Below are 19,058 nucleotides of genomic sequence, written 5' to 3'. Positions count from 1 at the left end.
ATTGGAAGGTTGGACCACCGGCGGGCAGCGAGCCCCACTCGAGTTCCAGCCCACTCACAGGTTGCTCAGCAGACGAGGGAAAAAAAATTGGGCAGGTGGGCTGTGGTGGGGCAGCAACCCAGAGCAGCAACGCAACTGCCCGCAGAGCACAGCAACCCGAGGGAACCCCGCCGTGCTCGCCGCCGCATTTCACTGAACAGAGACGTGCTCCAGGCCCTGCCGGAGGGGTTGGGCTCGGCCACGATAGGCCCAGAAACCCGCTAAAAAAAAAATGGTCTGCTTCTGCTTGAGCTTCTCACCTCACCCGGCGGGCTACCGAGCACTATTGCCACAGTGGTTTTTTGTGCACGTCCAAGGGCAACAACCCTGATTCGTGGGAAACTTTCACAGCCCTGGGAGCTCTCCAACTCTCTTTTCAGTATCATGACTAATCACCGAACTCTTCTGTGCCCCTCCCAATGAAGCTCTACCATTATTAAACCATGCCTCATATGACATCCGCCATCATGGATGGCTATGCTCCTCTCGCCGAGAGACTCACCGCGAGGAGTAATAATCCAACTCTCTCCGGGTGGGGATGAGCAAAGCAAGTGTGGCATGGGGGACACACATCCATGGTGGCCATGGGATGGGATGGGATGGCAATATCAGAACATGGACAAAAAGCACGGCCAGTTTTTTCCTTCCATGGGGGATTGGGATTGGCATTGTTCCATGCCCTGCCCGGACAGCTCTGAAACCGAGCATGACGGGCACCCCTCCCTCGCCCCCTCCCCCTCCTCTGCTCGGCTCTAAGCCTGGTGATGAGCAACTCTTGATGACGTCCATCAACGTTGAATGCTTCGGTGATGAGCCATTGCCATTGACTCTTCACTTGCTGACTCAACAGCCGATGCCAATTGTCATCTCATCTACCCGGGCTCTCTCCCGGTGTGTGTGTGTGTGTGCCCTTGTGTGGTGGTTTTGGGAAGTGGGCTGGAGCTTGAGCTGGAGCTCCCGCACCACCACCCCTCCTCCACTCGGACGGATGCCCATCCATCTCTACACGAACCTGGCCTGGCCTCACCTCGAGCCCAACCTTCCATCCGTGGCACAGGCCAAGTCGACTTCGGGATACAATCCACCGCCTTTGTCCCCGTGTATTTCTCCGGCCGTGTCTGCCCAAGCCGGTACCTAACTCGACCGATCCTCTGCCGTACCGCCGCTCACATCACAGCTCAAACCTCAGACCACCACGAGAGGCTGGCCTCGCCCAAGCCCCCATTGGAGGACTTGGGAAGCTTTTCCGGCTTCGAGCCCGTCAGATCCGTCGCGGCAGATCCAATGGGATTCCATGGAAATGGTCAAGATCCGATGCGAGAGCTTCCTCATACAGTAAGGCTATCCCGGAACCATCCTGGTACCTAGCTTCCTTGAGGCATGTGGCGAGCAAAAAATCACCGCACACTCGGAATGGTCGACATAAACATCAGTACACCTTGAATGTAACACGCCTCATAAAACGTATGTTTTATTTTGAAGGCCACCTCTTGCTGTCTCACTTTTTTACACACCGCTCCACTCGGACTGACAGGAACAGCTTCACCCAGCCTGACATGGAGCCTCGATATCAACCTCATACCGAGTCCAGTTGCAAAATCGTGTATTAGTATTCTTTCCAACAATAATTACCCCTTTTGGTTCAAAGACAGAAATTGTTTCAAGTTTCCCAAACGCCTCGCTTGCTCGTCATGCTTACTGTCGCCGAGTGACTCACTCGCCGGACAAGTACTGCAACCTCATCAACCTCCTTCATAACCCATGATTTTCATCCATGACTGATCTCATGATGATCCCAAAATGCGAGCATAAGCATCCTCTACCTCGCCGGCCAACTCCAACAGTGACACAATGACAATCTGATGTGTCAAGTTCGGTAGTCGATCACGGTGCAGACCGATCCATTCGAGTGGCGGCGTCGCCTCGCCCATGTCACGCAGCTGCGGCGTCTCGATAATGGGCGGCTCCAGCGCCACGTAGTCGTACTTGGATACGGGCACGTTGACTTCTGCCGTGATCTTCTGCTGCTCACCCTCTCCCTCTTCTGCTCCTGGAACTCCCCTGATCTTGACCGCCGTCAGGGGGATTTCCTTACCCCAGATCTGCTCCAGTGCCTTGGAGTGATTTGCAAACATGCCTCGGATGTAGCTGACGCGGGAGAAGTTCCACCCCACTTCCACCTTGCCCTCGAATGCACTCTTAAAGATATAGCTGATCTCGTTTGCTCGTGGCTTCTGCCATGTCTCCATGACTGCAGAGACCTGGGGAACGTTGAGGATCGTCCCGCCTCGTGATCCTGTTGCTCGTTGAACCACATCCTCGACAGAGATCTCGCTCAACGTCTTCGGCGCCTCCACGTTGCGAACGCCAGCAAGACCAATGCGAAGCTGACCCAACATCATCCTCAAGATACTGTGGATGCGTCTCTGCTCCATGCTGGCTGCGAACCGAGCATAGGCGTTTAACGCCTCCACCTTGAACACTTGATGATCTGAGAATGTGCTGGGGAATACGCCCAGGTTGAGTGCCTTGAGTGTCACAACCACATCCGTGTCCAGGGAGATGGGTGATTTGGACAATGTGTCTTCCACCTTCAGCTTCGGTGGTAGCTCGATCTGTGGTAGTGTGTTCCGTGAAGCCGTGGACCTCCGGCTCATGAATTTCTCAATCTCCTTCAGGGAGCTCTCAAAGCTCTCCCTTCTTTCTTGAACAAGCTTCTGGATGGCTTGCCACAAAGCAATGCCCTGGGCCGCCGATGTTGTTGTGCCAAAGATTTGGACTGCCTCGCCATCGAGCATTGCAACCAGTCTATCACCACTGCCTTCGAGGCTTTCACGTACGTTGTACATGAGGAACTCCAAAGAAGTAATGTCGGCAACCAAGAAGGCTTGATAGTCAAACGCAGCCTTGACTCGGAATGCATTGAAGGCGATCGACGCCTGAACCAGGGGTGTCTCATTGAGTGCCTCTTCTCGTTTCGGCCACTGAATCGAACTTCGCAGACGGAAGTCTTGCAAGGCCACGAAGCCGCTCAGGCGACCAGTGCAGTCGACACCGATCCTATTGAAGCCGAGGCAGAGATTCTGTTCCCAATCTGACGTCTTCTTGGATGACACCCAGAACTTCTTGATCGCAAAGGCAGATTTGCCAATGGCTTGTCCAAGGTCGATAGTGACGTCCAGGGCTGCGATGGAAAGAGTCACAGTCCATGGGAACGCGGCTGTTGCCGCCACTTGCTGATATCTCTGTACTAGATGGCCGCCCTGAGAAGTCTCAGTTGCCAGCTTGGCGACTGGAGCCGTGGGTGGTGAACGCAGCTCGCTGGGATACCAAATCTCGCGGAACAACAAGAAGTCTTGTGCTTGCTTGGCGTTGATAGACACCACCATGGGGCTCACGTTGATGATGGCCGAAACTCCGCTGGTTCCGCTAACGTGCTTGCTGTTCATGAACGAAAGCGTGATCGAGTCCAGTTCAAAGCTTGCGGTGGACTCGCGTGAGTACACGTGTTGTACAGACGCTTGCAACTTGGTAAAGTCTCCGGAAATCGCAAAGAAGTTGCCTTGCTCTGACGACCGAACGGTATTGACAGTGAAGTAGATGTTGTCGAAGCACGTCGTGGCGGCGACACGGGCGATTGGTTGGCAGCTCAGCGAGAACTCTTGTCTGCAAATGCGCAGACCTAAGTTGAGCTTGAGACGGCCTAGCACAGCGCTGGGGTCCGCAGTGATGATGTTATCCTCGTCTCCGGACTTGTGAGCCTTCGGCTTGGATGGCTCCGGTTCTTTGGCTGGCGCGGCTTCGTCGTCATCCTTGACAACTTCTTTCACGCTTGACAACATGTCCATCACGAGCGGAACAACAGAAGGGTAGATGATGTTGCTGGAAGCGTCCACCTTGATCTCTCCATAGAGCGAGGGGTCATCATGCGCATCATCCCTGTATTCGACTTTCCAGGCCAGTCCAGGACTGCGAAGGGCCGTTCCACTTCCAGAATCCTCCGTGTTGAACTGACCATACTTGCCAGCCATCGAAGAACGTCCGAACGAGTTTTTGGAACTGTCCATCGCCTTCTTGTTGGCAATGTAGACAACAGCACCGGCAAAATCTGCATCGATAAGCAGACTTTCCAGTCTCTTGTTGCCAAAGATGCTTCGCTGTTGCCCCGTTTTGGGTGCCTCATCTGGCTTCTTCTCTGTTGTCACTGCAGTGTTCCATTGCGTCGATGCTTGTGCCACATTGTTCATCGAAAGCATAATGGACTCGGTCAAATGTGCAGCGGGCACAATAAAGGCGGACGTAAGCCGTAGATCCAGAGACTCGCCCACAGCCTGGAATGCCATGCGTCGTGCAGAGGCAGTTGACATATAGGCAATATTGAATGTGACCACGGGCAAAAGCGCCGAGTGAAGTGAGCGAACATTCATATCCTGACCAGGAGGCACCATCTGAAGCTGGAAGTTTTCAATCGACAGTCGAGCAGATCGTCGGGTTCTAGTGCCAAATTCGAACAGTTTGACCGACAAGACAAGATCCTCCTTGGTGCTTGACTCATCAGCATTGCTGTCTGCAACGATCCAGCAGACGCGAATATTTCGAAGCTCGAACTGATACTGAACTGATGCAAGAACCGAGTCGATGATGTCGACTTCTTCTGGTAGCTCCTCGTCGCCGTTGATGGTGATTCTTGGCTTGGACTGTCGTAGCTTTCTCAGGTATTCCAGCTCGCGGGAGGTATCCAGATCTTTGATCTTCTCGCCCATGTACCCCAGAACATCAACGACGGTCGAGATGGTTTCTGGAGCTAGGTTGCATTCAAAGTCGTCGCTGCTGAAGTTGAAGGACCAATCTTCTTTGCCGTCTGAGCCGAGGGTTGAGCTTGCGGAAACCGTCACGCCCACACCCAAGCTTCCACAGGATCTCATGGAGCCCTCACGGCCTCTTCGGATATCAAGACCAATGTGACTAAGGTTGACGTGGAGCTCTGGGTACTTCAGGATAGGGCCATGTGTCTCGTGTCGGTTAGACGCGTGCAGATGAGCCCTGTCCAGAGAGAAGAGAACTTGAGCCATGGGCTCAACTTCAGACTTGAGAGATGTCTTGGCAAAGACATGGAGGCCAGCCAACGTCAAATGAACATTGTACACGACCTTGACAGTTGGATGATCCAACCTAATCGGCTCGATGACAGGCTCCGTTATCTCAAGCTCGTCAGAACCAAAGATTTCCGAAACATGCCCCTGAATGATCTTGGTCTGCTCCTGCAGCTCTTGAATGGCACTGGATATCTGGGGCCTGTTGAGTGCAGTGAGAAGGCTGTAGACAGCGGATGCGTCCAGATGAACGACTTCCAAGGATGAGAGAACGGTAATCTGGTGCTCCGTCTGGCTCATGTGGCTGGTGATGCGGCCGTTGGTTGGAGGGATCTGCAAGAGAGAAATGCTGCGAGGCTCATTCCTGACGTTGATCTGCATCTCGTGATAGTTTTCCTTGATGTCGAAATCAAAGATGACTTCTTTTCCAAAGTTGGCTGCTGTTGCCGCTCGCGCCACGGTTCCGGTGATTTTGTACGTCAGAGATTGCAGGAAAGGAATCGAGACGCTGTACTCGTCAAGGAACATGGCGAAATTGACCCTCACGCTCGAGAGCCGGTCCGACATCCTCTTCTGTTCTTTCGGCTCCTTGGGCTTTGACAAGCTGGAAAGTTGACTCTTCAGGCCGTATACCTGATGAATCTCGTCACCAAAGAGACGGTCAAGAACTTCCATCAGTCCAATCGGGTCCTCCTTCACCGCAATGGTCAGGTTTCGACTGCTGGCACTGGCCTTGACGGTATGGCTTGACGTGTCGTCAATATCATGGAGTTCGTGTGACAGGAAAATGCTTGGGTGCTTCAGTTGAGACATTCCCAGAGCATGAGCGTTACTGTGTAGCGAGGAAGTGATGGCGTTGCAGTTCAGCATCAGGCTCAGCGAACTCGAAGTGTCGACTCCAGCTTGGTGAAGAATTGACATCTTCAGCCCATGACTCAATGTCTTGGCTCTAAGGTTGATGGTTTCCAATTCCACCGCACCTCGAGTCACTTCCACCACTACATGGACCGGTGGCCAAGCAGCAGGGTTTGGCTTCGCTGGGCGCTTCGGCTTGGGGATGACGGGCATAGATTGGGTTTGGCCTTGGCTCTTGCTGAATAGTTGCAATACGTCTTCAGCCAGTTCGCAGAGTTCCCAGTTCAGATTGATACCTGCTTCCGCGCACGAGATATTCAATGTCGTCAGGGGGACGCTTGGCTTCGCGCTCTCGTCTTGATTGTCCACGGCTTCGGGCATCTGCTGGGCGATTCTAGCGGCCAGATCGATGAAGCCGAGTTTGTTTTGCTTTGGCCCCGGGTCGAGAACAAGCTGTAATTCTCCTAGCCTGCAAGCGCCGGAGAGAGGAAGCTGGTCATCATGACCTTCGTCCACTTCTTCGATCGGACCAAAGATGTTCACTAAGACGAGCGAATGCGCCAGGTCCTCCAAGTCCCAGCCACGCCACTTTTGAAGTGCTGCTATCGCGTACTCTACAGCGTTCGCAGGGACATCAGGAGAGCCAGTCAAGCATTGATGGACGAGTTGAGCCCTGGTGTACTCTTCCATGGTTGCCCATATCTGACGAAGTCGCATCACCAACTTCCAAGAATCAAACGTGCGAAGGTGCTCGTTCGCTGAGCGAAGCACAGCCGAAGGCCGGACCACGAAAGATGGATCATTAGTCGACTGGCCCTCCTCAAGGAGGCGATATGTGAAGTACCTGTGGCGGTTCTGGTGCTTCGTGATGGTCTCAGAAAGTAGATGCCCCAACTCAGTTGCAACAGTGCCAGTTCGATGGATCAACGACGCCAGGTACTCAATCTTGCCCGAAGCAGTGCTTCCAACCACAGAGCCGATCTCGGCTTCGATGAACCTGATTTCTTTCGCACCAACTGACACAGTGACCTCATCAATCTGTGCCATGACTGCCGGCTGAGGTTCCTGAAGCGACGACTTACGCTCGGATGCCGAAATCTCAGCTGCTCCCAGCCGTAGTTGAAGCGAAGTCTTCGAATTGCGCGTTTCCTCCTTGAAAGGGTCCTCCCAGTTGGTTGTCGTTCGAGCAACCAATGACACCTTTGAAATTGTGAGGTCATACTGGTCCTGCTCGTCTTCGACATAGTCCGAAGGGTCCTCAGATGTCGGGTTGAGAAGTCGGAAGTTGGCATTGGGCACTCGAACCATAAAATCCTTGATCTGGCCACTGGTTCCCCGTTCTTTCTGTAGGTCGAAGATTTTAGTCATGGCACCGATCTGGAAGGCGTCCAACAAATCCTCTGGTTCATTCGGCTGCAGGGCATCCAAGAGGGAGGCGGCGTAGCGTATTGAAGATGGGTTGGCAAATGCTGATATGCCAGAGGGGAACTCAACCAAGGCACTGAAATAGGGGTGATCCTCGCTCAGTCCATTTGGATCAATGTCATCCAACCCGATCGACATTGTGTCAAACATGCCATCTTCCTCGCCTTCTTCAGTACCCTGAACTGGAACCTCCCGTGTACTGGGTTGCAGACCTTGCAGCGGGAAGTGCGGCGAGACATACTGGCTGGAAAAAGCCACGGAAGAGTGAGCAAGACCCTCCTTTGTAGCATAGTCTCCAGTTGAGTAATGTGATACAAACGATCCCTTCTGCCTCAAAGTTGGTCGACTGTCCAACAAACCAGACCCAGTATCAAGGTAATTACCCTGGTTTGATCTGGATCGAGCACGGTGTTGACTCGGTGCTAGAATAACGCTGCCATTCTCCGAAGCGGCAAGGGAAAGGAATGAGGATTTGTGACTCAGCCCTCGGGACCGGCGTGACGCCAATGTCCTGTACGAAACGTCTTCGTCCTCGCCCTCGAGTGAGATGGCTGGATGAGGTGGAGGAGGCGCACACTGGGCTGGCGGATCAACCACTTCTGGGACAAGATCATCCAAGTATTCCGGTAGGATAAGAAACTCGGCTCGATGTGTCCGTTGATCTTCCCGCTGCACTAGCTCTTGCTGGATTTTCCTTTCTTCGGTGAAGTTGAACTTGCGTCCAATCACAGCAAGTCGGACAGTGGTTCGCAGGTGAGCTTCCGTTTCCACGGGGTGTTGGTACCTGGACTTCTGCCTTGCTGCTGATTCCGCGTTGACACACGAGACTTGGATGTTTGGGACGACAATGTCGGCACGCTTCGAATAGTGTGACCTAGCCCAATCATTGAAATTCACATCGATGGCGTCGGTTGACACCAGAAACGCTGCTTCATCGACATGTAACCACACCTGGACAGACTCGACAGCAACTCGCGCAAAGGTGATATCGAAGAACACCAGAGACGAGTATGGTACCAGGGCGTTCTCGACATCGTCAAAGGAGAAAGCAACCGCCTTGCCGCCTCTTGCCACCGCAACAAGGAATTCGGAAGTGCACTCTCCTGCAATGCTGCCGACACTGACATCCCAGTTGCAGACGTAGGCGGGCTCCGTGGGCGGCAGACCAAATAGTTTATGGCCATATAAGCGCACGCCATCGATAAACAGCTGGGTATTCGACGATGACATGCCAGGAGAATCCAGAGCACCCTCCGAACTGCCCAATGAGAGACTCACGGGGCTAACCTCAATCTCGATTTCCATGAAGTAATTTGTGAAACGCAAATCGGCGGCGACGCTGGCAAGTTCTCCTTGGACGAAGCGATCAGCTGAGTAGAGATTGGTTGGCAACAGAATCCTGAGATCCTCAACTTTGACACCAAGAATAACGTCCATATCGTTTGACTTTTTAGTGGGTGGTTGATTTGCGGCCTCGGCACCTGGGTTCTTCTCCTTCAACTGGAGTTGATTTTGATACTCATCCAAGGTTCTGAAGTGGACATAATCTCCGAAGTAATTGTCCTTCAGCAGGATGATATACCGGATGAGGAAGCCATACAGGTAGACGTAGGGGGACTGGCCACGGACATTGAGGATGAGCGTGTCCGTGTTTGTGGTTGATGTTGTCGCATTGTAATTGTAACTGCCGTCCACCACAAGACCTTCGATGTGACCGAAGTCTTGTGATGAGAGAAACGCCGCCTGCGTATTCCACTGGGGAACTCGAAGTGCCAGATCCAACTGATCAGCGCGAACGTCAAAAGGAATGGCATTCTTGCTAGGTCGGAAGCTGTCGATAGGGATACAGGCCTCGGCCGTCAAGCAAGGGCTAGAGAGAACCAGATAAGTGTTGTCTTCTATCACAGTTGCTTTGTCAATGATGTTGGCCTCGTTGACATTGAGGTAGAGCTGCAACGATTGCAACTTCAGGTGAACGTGGTATTTGAAAGGCACAAACACGAGATAGTCTGCGGGCGGACCAGTTGTCCAGTCATCAACCAGGTCAACAAGAAGGAAGATGTGGTCTCTCAAGATGAACAGATCCATCTTGGAGCTGGTAATGCTGAAGTTCCAATTCCTGAGCGAGTTCCAGGAGAGCGGGTTAGAGAGATCACAGGATACCTGCAGAGCACTTGATCGCCAGAGCAGATCGTGGTTGACAGAACTCCAGAGCTCTGAGCTGGGCAGGTCGACGTCGAGTTTCGTTGTGTAACCAGTCGAGCTTGCCATCATATCCATATTGAACTTGACCGACGAGTTGGCTGGAAGTTTTACCTCCAACCATCCCGCAGGGCGAAGCTGGGTAGCGTCTCCTTTGCTATTCTTTTTCGCCCTGTTTCTCTGTTTCCGCTTCGTGGGCGCTTTCTGGTGTTTCATCGGAGGTTCCTTGCCTCGCCAACGCCAGTTCTTGGACTCCTCCCTTATAGGAACTCTCAAGGTAACTGTGTCGTCTATTTCAACGTAAAGCGAGAAGGTGGTAGCGGCTCTCCAGTCCCCTGGCTTCAGCGGCCTCGCAGGGGTTGCATCTTTGCAGAGTGACGGGAAAAAGAATCGCTGCAGGTCTGCCCTTTGACGGTCTGCCCATGGACCATAGTTCATGGTTCCTCCTTTAACAGAGAAATTCATGCCCCAGGCCGGAGGCTCACTCCCGTTGATATTGAGTGGGAACGCCTTGGAATGTCCATGACTTCGATCAGGGACTTTTCCCACAGCGTCCCAGTACACGGTCAATACCGCTTCAGGGCTATCCAAGACTGTGGTCACAGCGGCATACTCGACTGCTCCCCAGCGAGCCCTGTCATCCCGATCACGATCATCCAGATAACGTGTTAATCCTTGCCATTGGTTGGCGCCTGGAACCTGCGAAGCTCCGGTGTTCACGGCCCGTGAATCGGTAGAGAAGGACTCAACAGAGCGCCGCCAATAGGGCACCAGATTGCGCAGAGAGTTGATAGCTCTTCGCCGATGATGACGAAAGAGTGATCGCTTCGAAACCGCCTCCTGACTTTGAGTACTGTCGCGATCCCGGGTGGCCCGGGTGGCTTGGTCCTCCTTAAAGTCCTCATTATCCTTGAACTCGATGACTGGATGTTTGAATTGAACCTTGAAGGTTTGTCTGTAAGGATCGCGCGTAGTAGTTTCTGAAGCGTCAACTTCCACGTCAAGCGAGTCTGCCCTGGCAACGAGGATCGCCTTTGTGTTCTCACTGCCCATGACAGCGGCGGCCTTTTGACAGCGGAGATGTATAGGGAACAGCTGTATCATGAATGGTAGCTCCATTTCACAGCTGTGGGTGTTTTCGTCGTCCTCGCCGCTTCCGAGACCTGTCGTCGTGCGCCGGTACACGTACCTCGCCTGAGCGTCCACATCTTGCTTCTCGTCCAGCCCCTTTTCGCCTTCAGCATCCCTCTCCAGCTTGGGGCCCCGAGCTCGCAATGCAGATTCATCCTTTTCCGACACCCCACTTGATCGAGCATCTGGGTCATGGTGCTGGGTAAGACCGGAAAGGACGGTATCGTACGCTGGACTTCGATTGTACACAAACCACTCCAAGCCGATCAGGTCCACTTGTATACGGCAGGGAAGCTCGGAATTTTTTATGTCGCTCGACGGTGTAGCATCGGTGGTCGGCAGCTTGGATCGTCGGGAGTCGATGATGTCTGCGTCGCGAACTCGTCGAAGCCAATATCTCCATGTAATGTAACCATGCTGGACCATAAACGTCTCATTCTCGCCATGATACCGTAAACCCGTGAAAAAGACTCGACCGCCTAGGAGAGATATTTGTATAGCCTTGATGTCGATGTAGACTCGATACTGGTGCCAGGTGTAGGCTCGGATGAAGTAGGAGACGATCGACGCAAAGACTCGGTTGAAGTATAGGAGGAAGAAGATGGCCAGAATGCAGCACAAGGCGACAAAGATAAGGAATTCACTACGAGAGGGTTCGAGTCAGTATACGAAAGGCAAACAAACAACATCCAACATACTAATTGAATTTGGGGGTCTTGGTGTCTCTGGCTACAACAATCGCATTGTCGAGGGCGGCCAGTGTGATATTCATGTTGGAAGTAGCTCAACGGAGCTCAGCAAGCTCCATAAAGTAGCAGGGAGATACGTCGCATCATCTAGAGCACATCGACAGCTTGGAAATACTTTAGCGGACAGAAGGTGTTGCGAGGTTCCGCAGGTGAAGCATAACAGCTGGTTAATGTTATAGTCGGTCAGGAGCTGTCAGGTCATCCAATCCAAAAGAATGTCGCTTCGCGACGCGGTTGTTGAGGTGCTGGTATCCGCCCCCTGTCAAATAGCGGACGCAGGGTAGCGGAGCCACTGTGGTTGGTGTGGCTTCAGAGGTCTTGGGCCACGGTCTAGCGCCCCACACGCCTAAATAAGCGGCATCAAAGCTCCTGGCCTCCCCATGAACTATTACGGCAAGTGCGCCCTAGGTTATTACCATGGGAGGAAAGTGGTTACCTAGACGCATGAAACATAATTCCGTGCCGGCCCTACCAACCCATCCATTCCTGCGACAAGGCAACGAGGACATCATCTGGCTGTCTGTCGTCTTTGCTTCGTCCACGACAGTTTGGCTAGCAAGGCGGCAGTCGATAATCACGGCGTTTCCGTCCGAGCGGTGTCGTCATCACCGGTTTGCGCCACCGTCGACACTCGTGCATCCCACTGAGCTTCTCTCATCTCCCCCTTCATCATACATAACCTTGCGCACACCGTCAGTCATGTGCTAGGACGCGCCAGCCGATTGCCCATATACTAGATCATCTCGACGGGACAGAAGAGTTGAATCCACGTCGCCATGGATGACTACGTCGAGGCCATGTCAAATGGCGGCACAGGCCAGAAGCTTACCTATGCCACTACGGTAGTATCTGGCGTCGCGTCCCTAGCAGCGACAATACTGTCTGTCGTGTATGGACCTCACAAACCCATACTCCAGCTTGCCGGTGCACATAGCTAACTATAACTACAGCTCGATACTGTTGCAAGCCAAGAACTACCGAAAGCCCCTCCTGCAAAGATATGTCGTCCGAATCCTTCTTATGGTGCCCATATACTCGATCGCATCATGGACCAGCATGATATCCTTGAAAGCTGCCGCTTTCCTTGATCCAATCCGCGATATCTACGAGGCCTTTACGATCTACACGTTCTTCCAGCTGCTCATCAACTATCTCGGTGGAGAGCGGTCCCTCATTATCATGACGCATGGCCGAGCTCCTGTTCACCACCTCTGGCCGCTCAACCACGTCCTACCAAAGGTCGATATCTCAGATCCGTATACCTTCCTGTCAATCAAGCGAGGTATCCTTCAATATGCCTGGCTTAAGCCCATCCTTGCCCTTGCTGCCGTCATCATGAAAGCGACAGGAACATACCAAGAAGGTTATATCGGACTCACCTCTGGCTACCTTTGGAGTGGCATCATATACAATATTAGCGTCACTGTCAGTTTGTATTCTCTCGGCCTTTTCTGGGTTTGCATGAACCGAGACCTACAACCTTTCAGACCAGTGCCCAAATTTCTGTGCATCAAGCTCATCATCTTTGCTTCGTACTGGCAAGGATTTTTCCTATCCATCTTGGTCTGGATAGGTGCGATACCCGACAATGTGCAGGGATACACGCCAGACAACCTCGCAGCTGCGATCCAGGATGCTCTCATCTGTATTGAGATGCCCATCTTTGCCGTGGCACACTGGTACGCCTTCTCGTGGCATGATTTTGCCGATAACAGCATCCTGTCCGCGCGGATGCCTCTCAACCATGCCTTCAAAGACGCGTTTGGCGTACGAGATTTGATCGAGGACTCGAAAATCACTTTTCGGGGAGATACCTATGCGTACCGAGTGTTCGATTCTGGCGACAAAGTGATGGCCCACGAAGATTCCAAGTCACGTCTGGCGAGGCTCAAGGAAGGCATGCGATACGAACGTGGTGGAAAAGGGAAGTATTGGATTCCCAAGCCTGGCGAGATCAATACGACAACTCCTCTGCTTGGATCAAATGGGGAGGCAAGCCATAATCGCCCGGATCTGATCAACGAAAACACCCATGGCACATTTGAAGAACCCGAGCTGGATGCTGACGAGGATCGCCTGTATGCACAGGCGCGGCAGCTTGAATATGGCGATTGGAACGTAAGTGGAATGGACCCAAATATTTTGCCTCTTCTAACCACGTTCAGTACCCTGTGATTACAGCCAGCGAACCCCTGAGGGACCGGTATCGCTCTCCTGGAAGCTTTGGAACAAGGTCTCCTGCTTACCACAGCCCATCTGTGAGGTCGCCAGCACCAGAGACGGCCTCATCTACCAACAAGGGCAAGCAGAGGAGCAGAGACTCTCCCCCTACGCCTCAGCCCGAGCCTGTTCCGGAGCCCGTGGTCCCAATTAAAAAGAAGAAGAAGTCCAAGAAGGTCGTCAAGCACGCAGAACCTGACCCAGCCAAGCTCGGCCTGGGCAAGGGTCCTCCGGCGCCCGCGGAAGCCAGCCACGCTCGGACCTATGATGGAGGTGATAGCCCTGTCAACGAAGAATCGACAGAATGGAGTGGAACTCAGAATCAGACGCAGCCTCACGGCTTCATGTCAAATTATCAATCAAACTATCGGATAGACGACGATGACGAGTTCCGTAATGTGTGGGGGAGGGATGAGGAATCTAGGTAACATGGCTAGGTATTTTGTTTGAACTAGATACCCTCAAGTCTACTTGGGGCGGGTGTAGACTTGGGAGCATAGCACGGAGTTATGGATGTTTACTATACAGAACACGGATGGCAATAGTTACTTGAAATGCGGTGCATTATTTCAAGAATCGTGCGACTGAGTACCTATACAGTTGATGACTTGTTCACGCGAAACCATTGGAGACGGGTGCTCTCATACACGGGTTAGAACCCCTATTCACAACGCACTTCCTATTTTAGACTCCTCATTCTATGCTCAACACACCCTATGCCGCAACTCCGGTTTCCAATCATAGCTCATTTTTAATGACTCAAGCCCAGGTCAGGCTGAACACCTCAGCCCCGTGCCTGGAGATGCCAACCTCGTTCTTCCCATCGGCACTCCGGATGCTGGTGGGGATCTTCTCTCCCTTCCTCTCCAGAATGATCTTGTTCTCCGAAACCTCGGGGAGCTTGTAGAAGCGGCGTCCATTACGGCTGAAGAAGTTCTCAAGCTTCTCCTGGGTGACGTCGGCGTCGGTGATGACTCCCCGCTCGATGGCCTCCTCGAGGCCGAGAAGGACGAGCTGCGTCACATATGGCTGGGTGAAGACACCGGCGGGCGCTTTGCCCTGCTCGGCAGAGGTCTTGGACTGGAGGGGGTGGGGGGCACTATCACTTCCACTACAGGAGGTGGTTAAAATGTGAATTGAGTAAAGGTGGGAAATGGGCTTACAAGAAGAACTTGGTGTTGCCGCTGACAACGGCCTTGACCAAGGCATCGCGGTCGGTGGGCTTCTTGGGGATGGGCTTGCAGAAGGCGAAGGGATCGCAGCAAGCCTCGTGGGAGGTGAGGTAGAGGTGGTGAGCCGTGATGGTAGCTATTAGTGGCGTTAGATGAATCTGATTGCTTGTACGATCTCACAGGCGAGGAGAACATACCACCAACAGTAGGTCCACAAGCCTTGACGGCCTCGACAGCAGCAGCAGTCGTGCAGTGCTCAAGCTTTGGTCTCCATGTTAGTCACCATTTAGTCGAGGGGTGGTTGAGTCTCGACATACCACAATGCGCAGGGCGGGGAATCGCTCATGGAGCTGCTTCAGAGTAGGGAGGAAAGCCTCTTCCAGGGTAGTGCCAGCTGGTGCAAGAGACTCAAGAACCTCGCCGTGGATGTTCAACACTACAAACAGGCGGAGATGTCAGCCCCTGGTTCACTACCCCCAGCTGAAAGGGGAACAAAATCTCATAGATGTAATTGCTCACCAATTCCGTTCTTCTCCATGGCGGCAAAAGTGTCGTAGAAGGCCGTAATGTCCGAAACACCACTCTCAGAGTTGGTGGTCACACCTGTATGGTATAAGTGCCATGTCCATCTCAACAGGAGGAGGGAGCTTGCCCTGAGGGTAGAGCTTCACGCCGGTGATACCGGCAGCAGCAGCCTGTTCAATAACCTCTGGGGTAACAGAGGGGTGAAGCTGTCAGAAGTTAGGGTACGCCATGGGTATCATGGATAGGGGCAGGACTAACGTAGAGCGACATGAGAAAGTTGACATCCTTGGTGATGGCAGTAAGCTTTGACTTGTACTCGAGCACCTATGCAAGAGTTAGGTATTTGTCATAGGTCGCATAGGATAATTCTGTGTCAATGGGGCACAAGTTACATACCTGCTCAACCGATGTGAGAGGAGGCAGCTGTAATCAAACATCAGTAACCATTCAACAAGCATAGATGTCATGATGGAGCCATCTCTGAAATAAATCACTCAAAACACGGAATTTACAAAAGCCACATACAAGATTGGGCATTCTATTTTCTTCTATTAGCTCTCTCAATTCTCTCTTCTAGGATACAGAGTCCATACACGAAAGCCGTATCAACTCCACCCTGACGCACAGTCGGGACTACTAAGTCCATTAGTTCACCCTGGCGCAAGTGAACATGCATGTCAGCCGCGGCCGGCAGCTCAAGTCGCTGAATGTTCTTCATGGTGGAAGACTTTGGAGGTGTTTCCGCGTTCAATTGCAATTATTGAACCTTGTAATTCAAGGACGAGCAAGGATATGATCGAGCAGCGGGGTGTAGCTTTTTTTCGTGGTGTGATGAAGGGGACCCCGCGATTTGGAGGGTGCACGGGTGATGACTAAGATCGACGTTTGACTTTTCTCTGCATCGGAGGTTTTCTACCAATCGCAGCGTCCCAACCATGACTCGGATTAACCCCTCGGCCGGCTTTCGACAGGCGGTGTGAGAAATTTGTCGGTCTGAGGAGGCAGAATCTAGCCACGGCGAATCCCCATCACCAATTCCGCCAGCCCTACGGTGCCATCTGCCTGCTTCTTCTGAACGGAACGGGACTGGACGTCCAGCTCTGGTCTTTTTTTGGTGGAATAGGCGTTTCTTACGCCTTGACGGATTAGGTTGCGAGCCAGGCGCTTGCAACCACCGCCCGTGAGCGCGCAATCGCGATGGGCCGCAAGCCCAATCCTCTCATCCTCGAGTACTTCGTCCGAGGTCCCAAGCTCAACGATAACAGCAACAGGTATCCGCACACCTGTAAGCAATGCGGCGAGAACTTTCCCAAGGGCCGCATCGATAGCTTGACCACACACATCACCAAGAAATGCCCCGCCATCTCCGAGTCGGACCGCATGCGAGCCTGCCTCGAGCTCCATGGTATCACCAACGCTCGTGCGGCCCCAGAGCGACCGCCTCCTGATACGCAGACCAACGGCCAGACTGTCGACGTCCCCAACCTTCCCCAAGGATGGAGTGCTCTTGAGACTCTTGCCGAAGCCTCGCGACAGGTCGATCTTAATGAGAACAACCGTGGCCAGAGCGCTTCTGGTGCCACCGACCCCGCCGACCCCGCCAGTACTCACGTTGTTGAACGTTTCGAACTTCATGAGCAATTCACCCTCGACAACCCTCCCGTGAGCTACGAGAATCGATCACAGCAGCAAAATAGGGGTAAGACGCTACATGGTCCGTTGTGAGAAGTTGAACTAACGCTCAGTGATAGCCGTAGTCCAACAGCCGCTTCCTGGACCCGAACTATCTCCCGAGGAACGACTTCAGGCATTGCTCCCCAACAGCGTTGCTTCGCCAGATGCTTCCAACATATCTGTTGCTGTTGCTGCCACGGCGCGGCTGAACCCGTCGCTTCTCGATCCCCAGCTCGTCAATGAAAATGGTTCATCGACACCGCCTCCGACCGTCGAACTCGCACCTCCCGTCGAAACCTCCCCAAGTGCGGTAACTGCCCCTGATGGGGGCATCTCGCAGCCATGGGGCGAAATGACATACTTGGCTACCGCATCGCCAGTGCCGATTGTCCCTGACCATCCCCCTGCGCCTATTCAGATGAACCGAGGCGGTGTACGCATGGATACGGGCGATGGGCAGCTGAATGGGAGGCCCCGGCATTCTCGATCCCGATTCACAGCAGCTCGGCGCAAGGAGGTCCAGGAGGTCCGCAAGATCGGTGCCTGTATCAGATGCAGGATCCTCCGCAAGAACTGTGGCAAGGGAACACCATGTGATACTTGCCGAAAGGTCTTGTCGCCTCGCGTCTGGAGAACTGGCTGCGTTCGGACGAGGCTTCAAGAGCAACTGGATTTGTACTCGGCTGGTGTTCAGGTTGTCTTGTCCCAGAATCGAATCAACCTGCTGAAGAACCAGCTCCAGATGACCCACGATGGCACTGTGATTGAGGTCTCTCACTTCCCCGAAATTGGCAAAGTCATCGTTATGGAAGCCTTTGTCGCATTGCTAGAGCCTAGTGAGACATTGGCTGCGACACGAGGGAGCAAAGACTCTTTTTGGCAGGTCATCATGATCGATCAGGACAAGGAGGACATCCCAGGCAAGGTGGAAGCTTATATGCGGGATGTCTTTCACCTCTTCATTGAGCGTGAGCCATCGAGGTTCATGCGCGTCACCCTGGAACTCGCCATTCAGCAACTGTCAGAAGGCGAGGATGATCTACTCCGAAAATCCCTGGAACTTTGGGGTTTGGTCGAGAGTATCGACCGTGAGAGACAGTGGAACATTATTGAAAAGCCAGCAAGTGAGGGAGAGGAGCCACGACGTATTCAAGAGGCCGAGAGCGAGAACGACGCCGATATCTACACCACCATCTGCATGCAGCTGAACGCAGCAGCCGAAAGAAAGGCAAACAACACTTCCAAGGCCCTGCTGAGCGGCATGCACCGAGTACTCCAGGACAGTAAAGTCAAGGTCAGTTTCAAGATGTATCTCACGGCGCTCATCTTCCTCAACTGCCTCGAGAAATCGACGTGGGCTTTCAAGGCTTGGGAGCAGGACCATCTTCGTCCTGGGTGGCCCCTGGAGAGGGATCCCAGCGTGTTCACGCAGCAGGGAGGTAACTTGGCAGGTCTACTCAAGATGCTGTTGGCCATTCGCAAGGCTCTGCCACAGACGCTTCGCAATGCCTCTGGAAAGCTGGCCACTTCGGAGCAAGAACCTATTGTTGCGAGTTACTTCCAGGACCTTGATCTGGATTGTAAGTCTAGTAGCCCCTTTCATCTTACAACAAGAATGCTAATCACGATTCCCAGATGACGCTATCCTGGCCCGACAAGAAGGGTCCCAATTCTCTCCTGCAGACTCTCGGTCCCTCGAGATGATGTTCTGCTCTCACCTTCTCATCACCAACACCCCGTAGACGACATGAGCCAGGTGTTTTTGCATGCCTATCTCATTTTCGCCAACGGATCTCAGTGACCGCGAACCCGACTTTCACCTTTCGACCAACTAATGGCTAATGACTGGACGGAAAACAAAAAAGCAACGATTCTTTTTCTTTCTTGATACCACACGATGATGCATGTATGACTATAGGCGTTTGAGCCAAACGGGCTACTTAGGGGGAGGCACGAAAAAGAAAAACCTAGTA

At 53.0% G+C, this 19,058-nt stretch overlaps 4 protein-coding genes across 4 annotated transcripts; 2 read left to right on the top strand and 2 right to left on the bottom strand.

Annotated features, from left to right (window-relative positions):
* Positions 1–1,823: 1,823 nt before the first annotated feature.
* MRS44_006217 (uncharacterized protein) lies at positions 1,824–11,517 on the bottom strand (the record flags this gene model as incomplete). The annotated part of the gene is made up of 2 exons (XM_046268455.2): positions 1,824–11,388; positions 11,444–11,517. The coding sequence occupies 2 exons, from the start codon at positions 11,515–11,517 to the stop codon at positions 1,824–1,826; spliced, it is 9,639 nt and encodes a 3,212-aa protein (XP_046140199.2).
* A 753-nt stretch (positions 11,518–12,270) lies between these two features.
* MRS44_006216 (uncharacterized protein) lies at positions 12,271–14,142 on the top strand (the record flags this gene model as incomplete). Its single annotated transcript, XM_046268469.2, has 3 exons — positions 12,271–12,383; positions 12,445–13,612; positions 13,660–14,142. 3 exons carry the CDS (start codon positions 12,271–12,273, stop codon positions 14,140–14,142), a joined length of 1,764 nt encoding a protein of 587 aa, XP_046140200.1.
* A 331-nt stretch (positions 14,143–14,473) lies between these two features.
* MRS44_006215 (uncharacterized protein) lies at positions 14,474–16,129 on the bottom strand (the record flags this gene model as incomplete). Its single annotated transcript, XM_065621687.1, has 9 exons — positions 14,474–14,825; positions 14,878–15,022; positions 15,084–15,147; positions 15,204–15,322; positions 15,406–15,489; positions 15,569–15,617; positions 15,670–15,735; positions 15,808–15,834; positions 16,037–16,129. 9 exons carry the CDS (start codon positions 16,127–16,129, stop codon positions 14,474–14,476), a joined length of 999 nt encoding a protein of 332 aa, XP_065477759.1.
* Positions 16,130–16,608: 479 nt separating this feature from the next.
* MRS44_006214 (uncharacterized protein) lies at positions 16,609–18,827 on the top strand (the record flags this gene model as incomplete). Its single annotated transcript, XM_046274666.2, has 3 exons — positions 16,609–17,110; positions 17,163–18,665; positions 18,721–18,827. 3 exons carry the CDS (start codon positions 16,609–16,611, stop codon positions 18,825–18,827), a joined length of 2,112 nt encoding a protein of 703 aa, XP_046140202.2.
* Between the last annotated feature and the right edge of the window lie 231 nt (positions 18,828–19,058).

The sequence above is a fragment of the Fusarium solani genome, assembly GCF_023522795.1.
Source record: "Fusarium solani strain SB1 chromosome Unknown bctg00000003_1, whole genome shotgun sequence".
Lineage (NCBI taxonomy): Eukaryota > Fungi > Ascomycota > Sordariomycetes > Hypocreales > Nectriaceae > Fusarium > Fusarium solani.
Note: the sequence above shows the minus strand (reverse complement) of the source record. Positions and strands in the feature narration are given on the sequence as shown.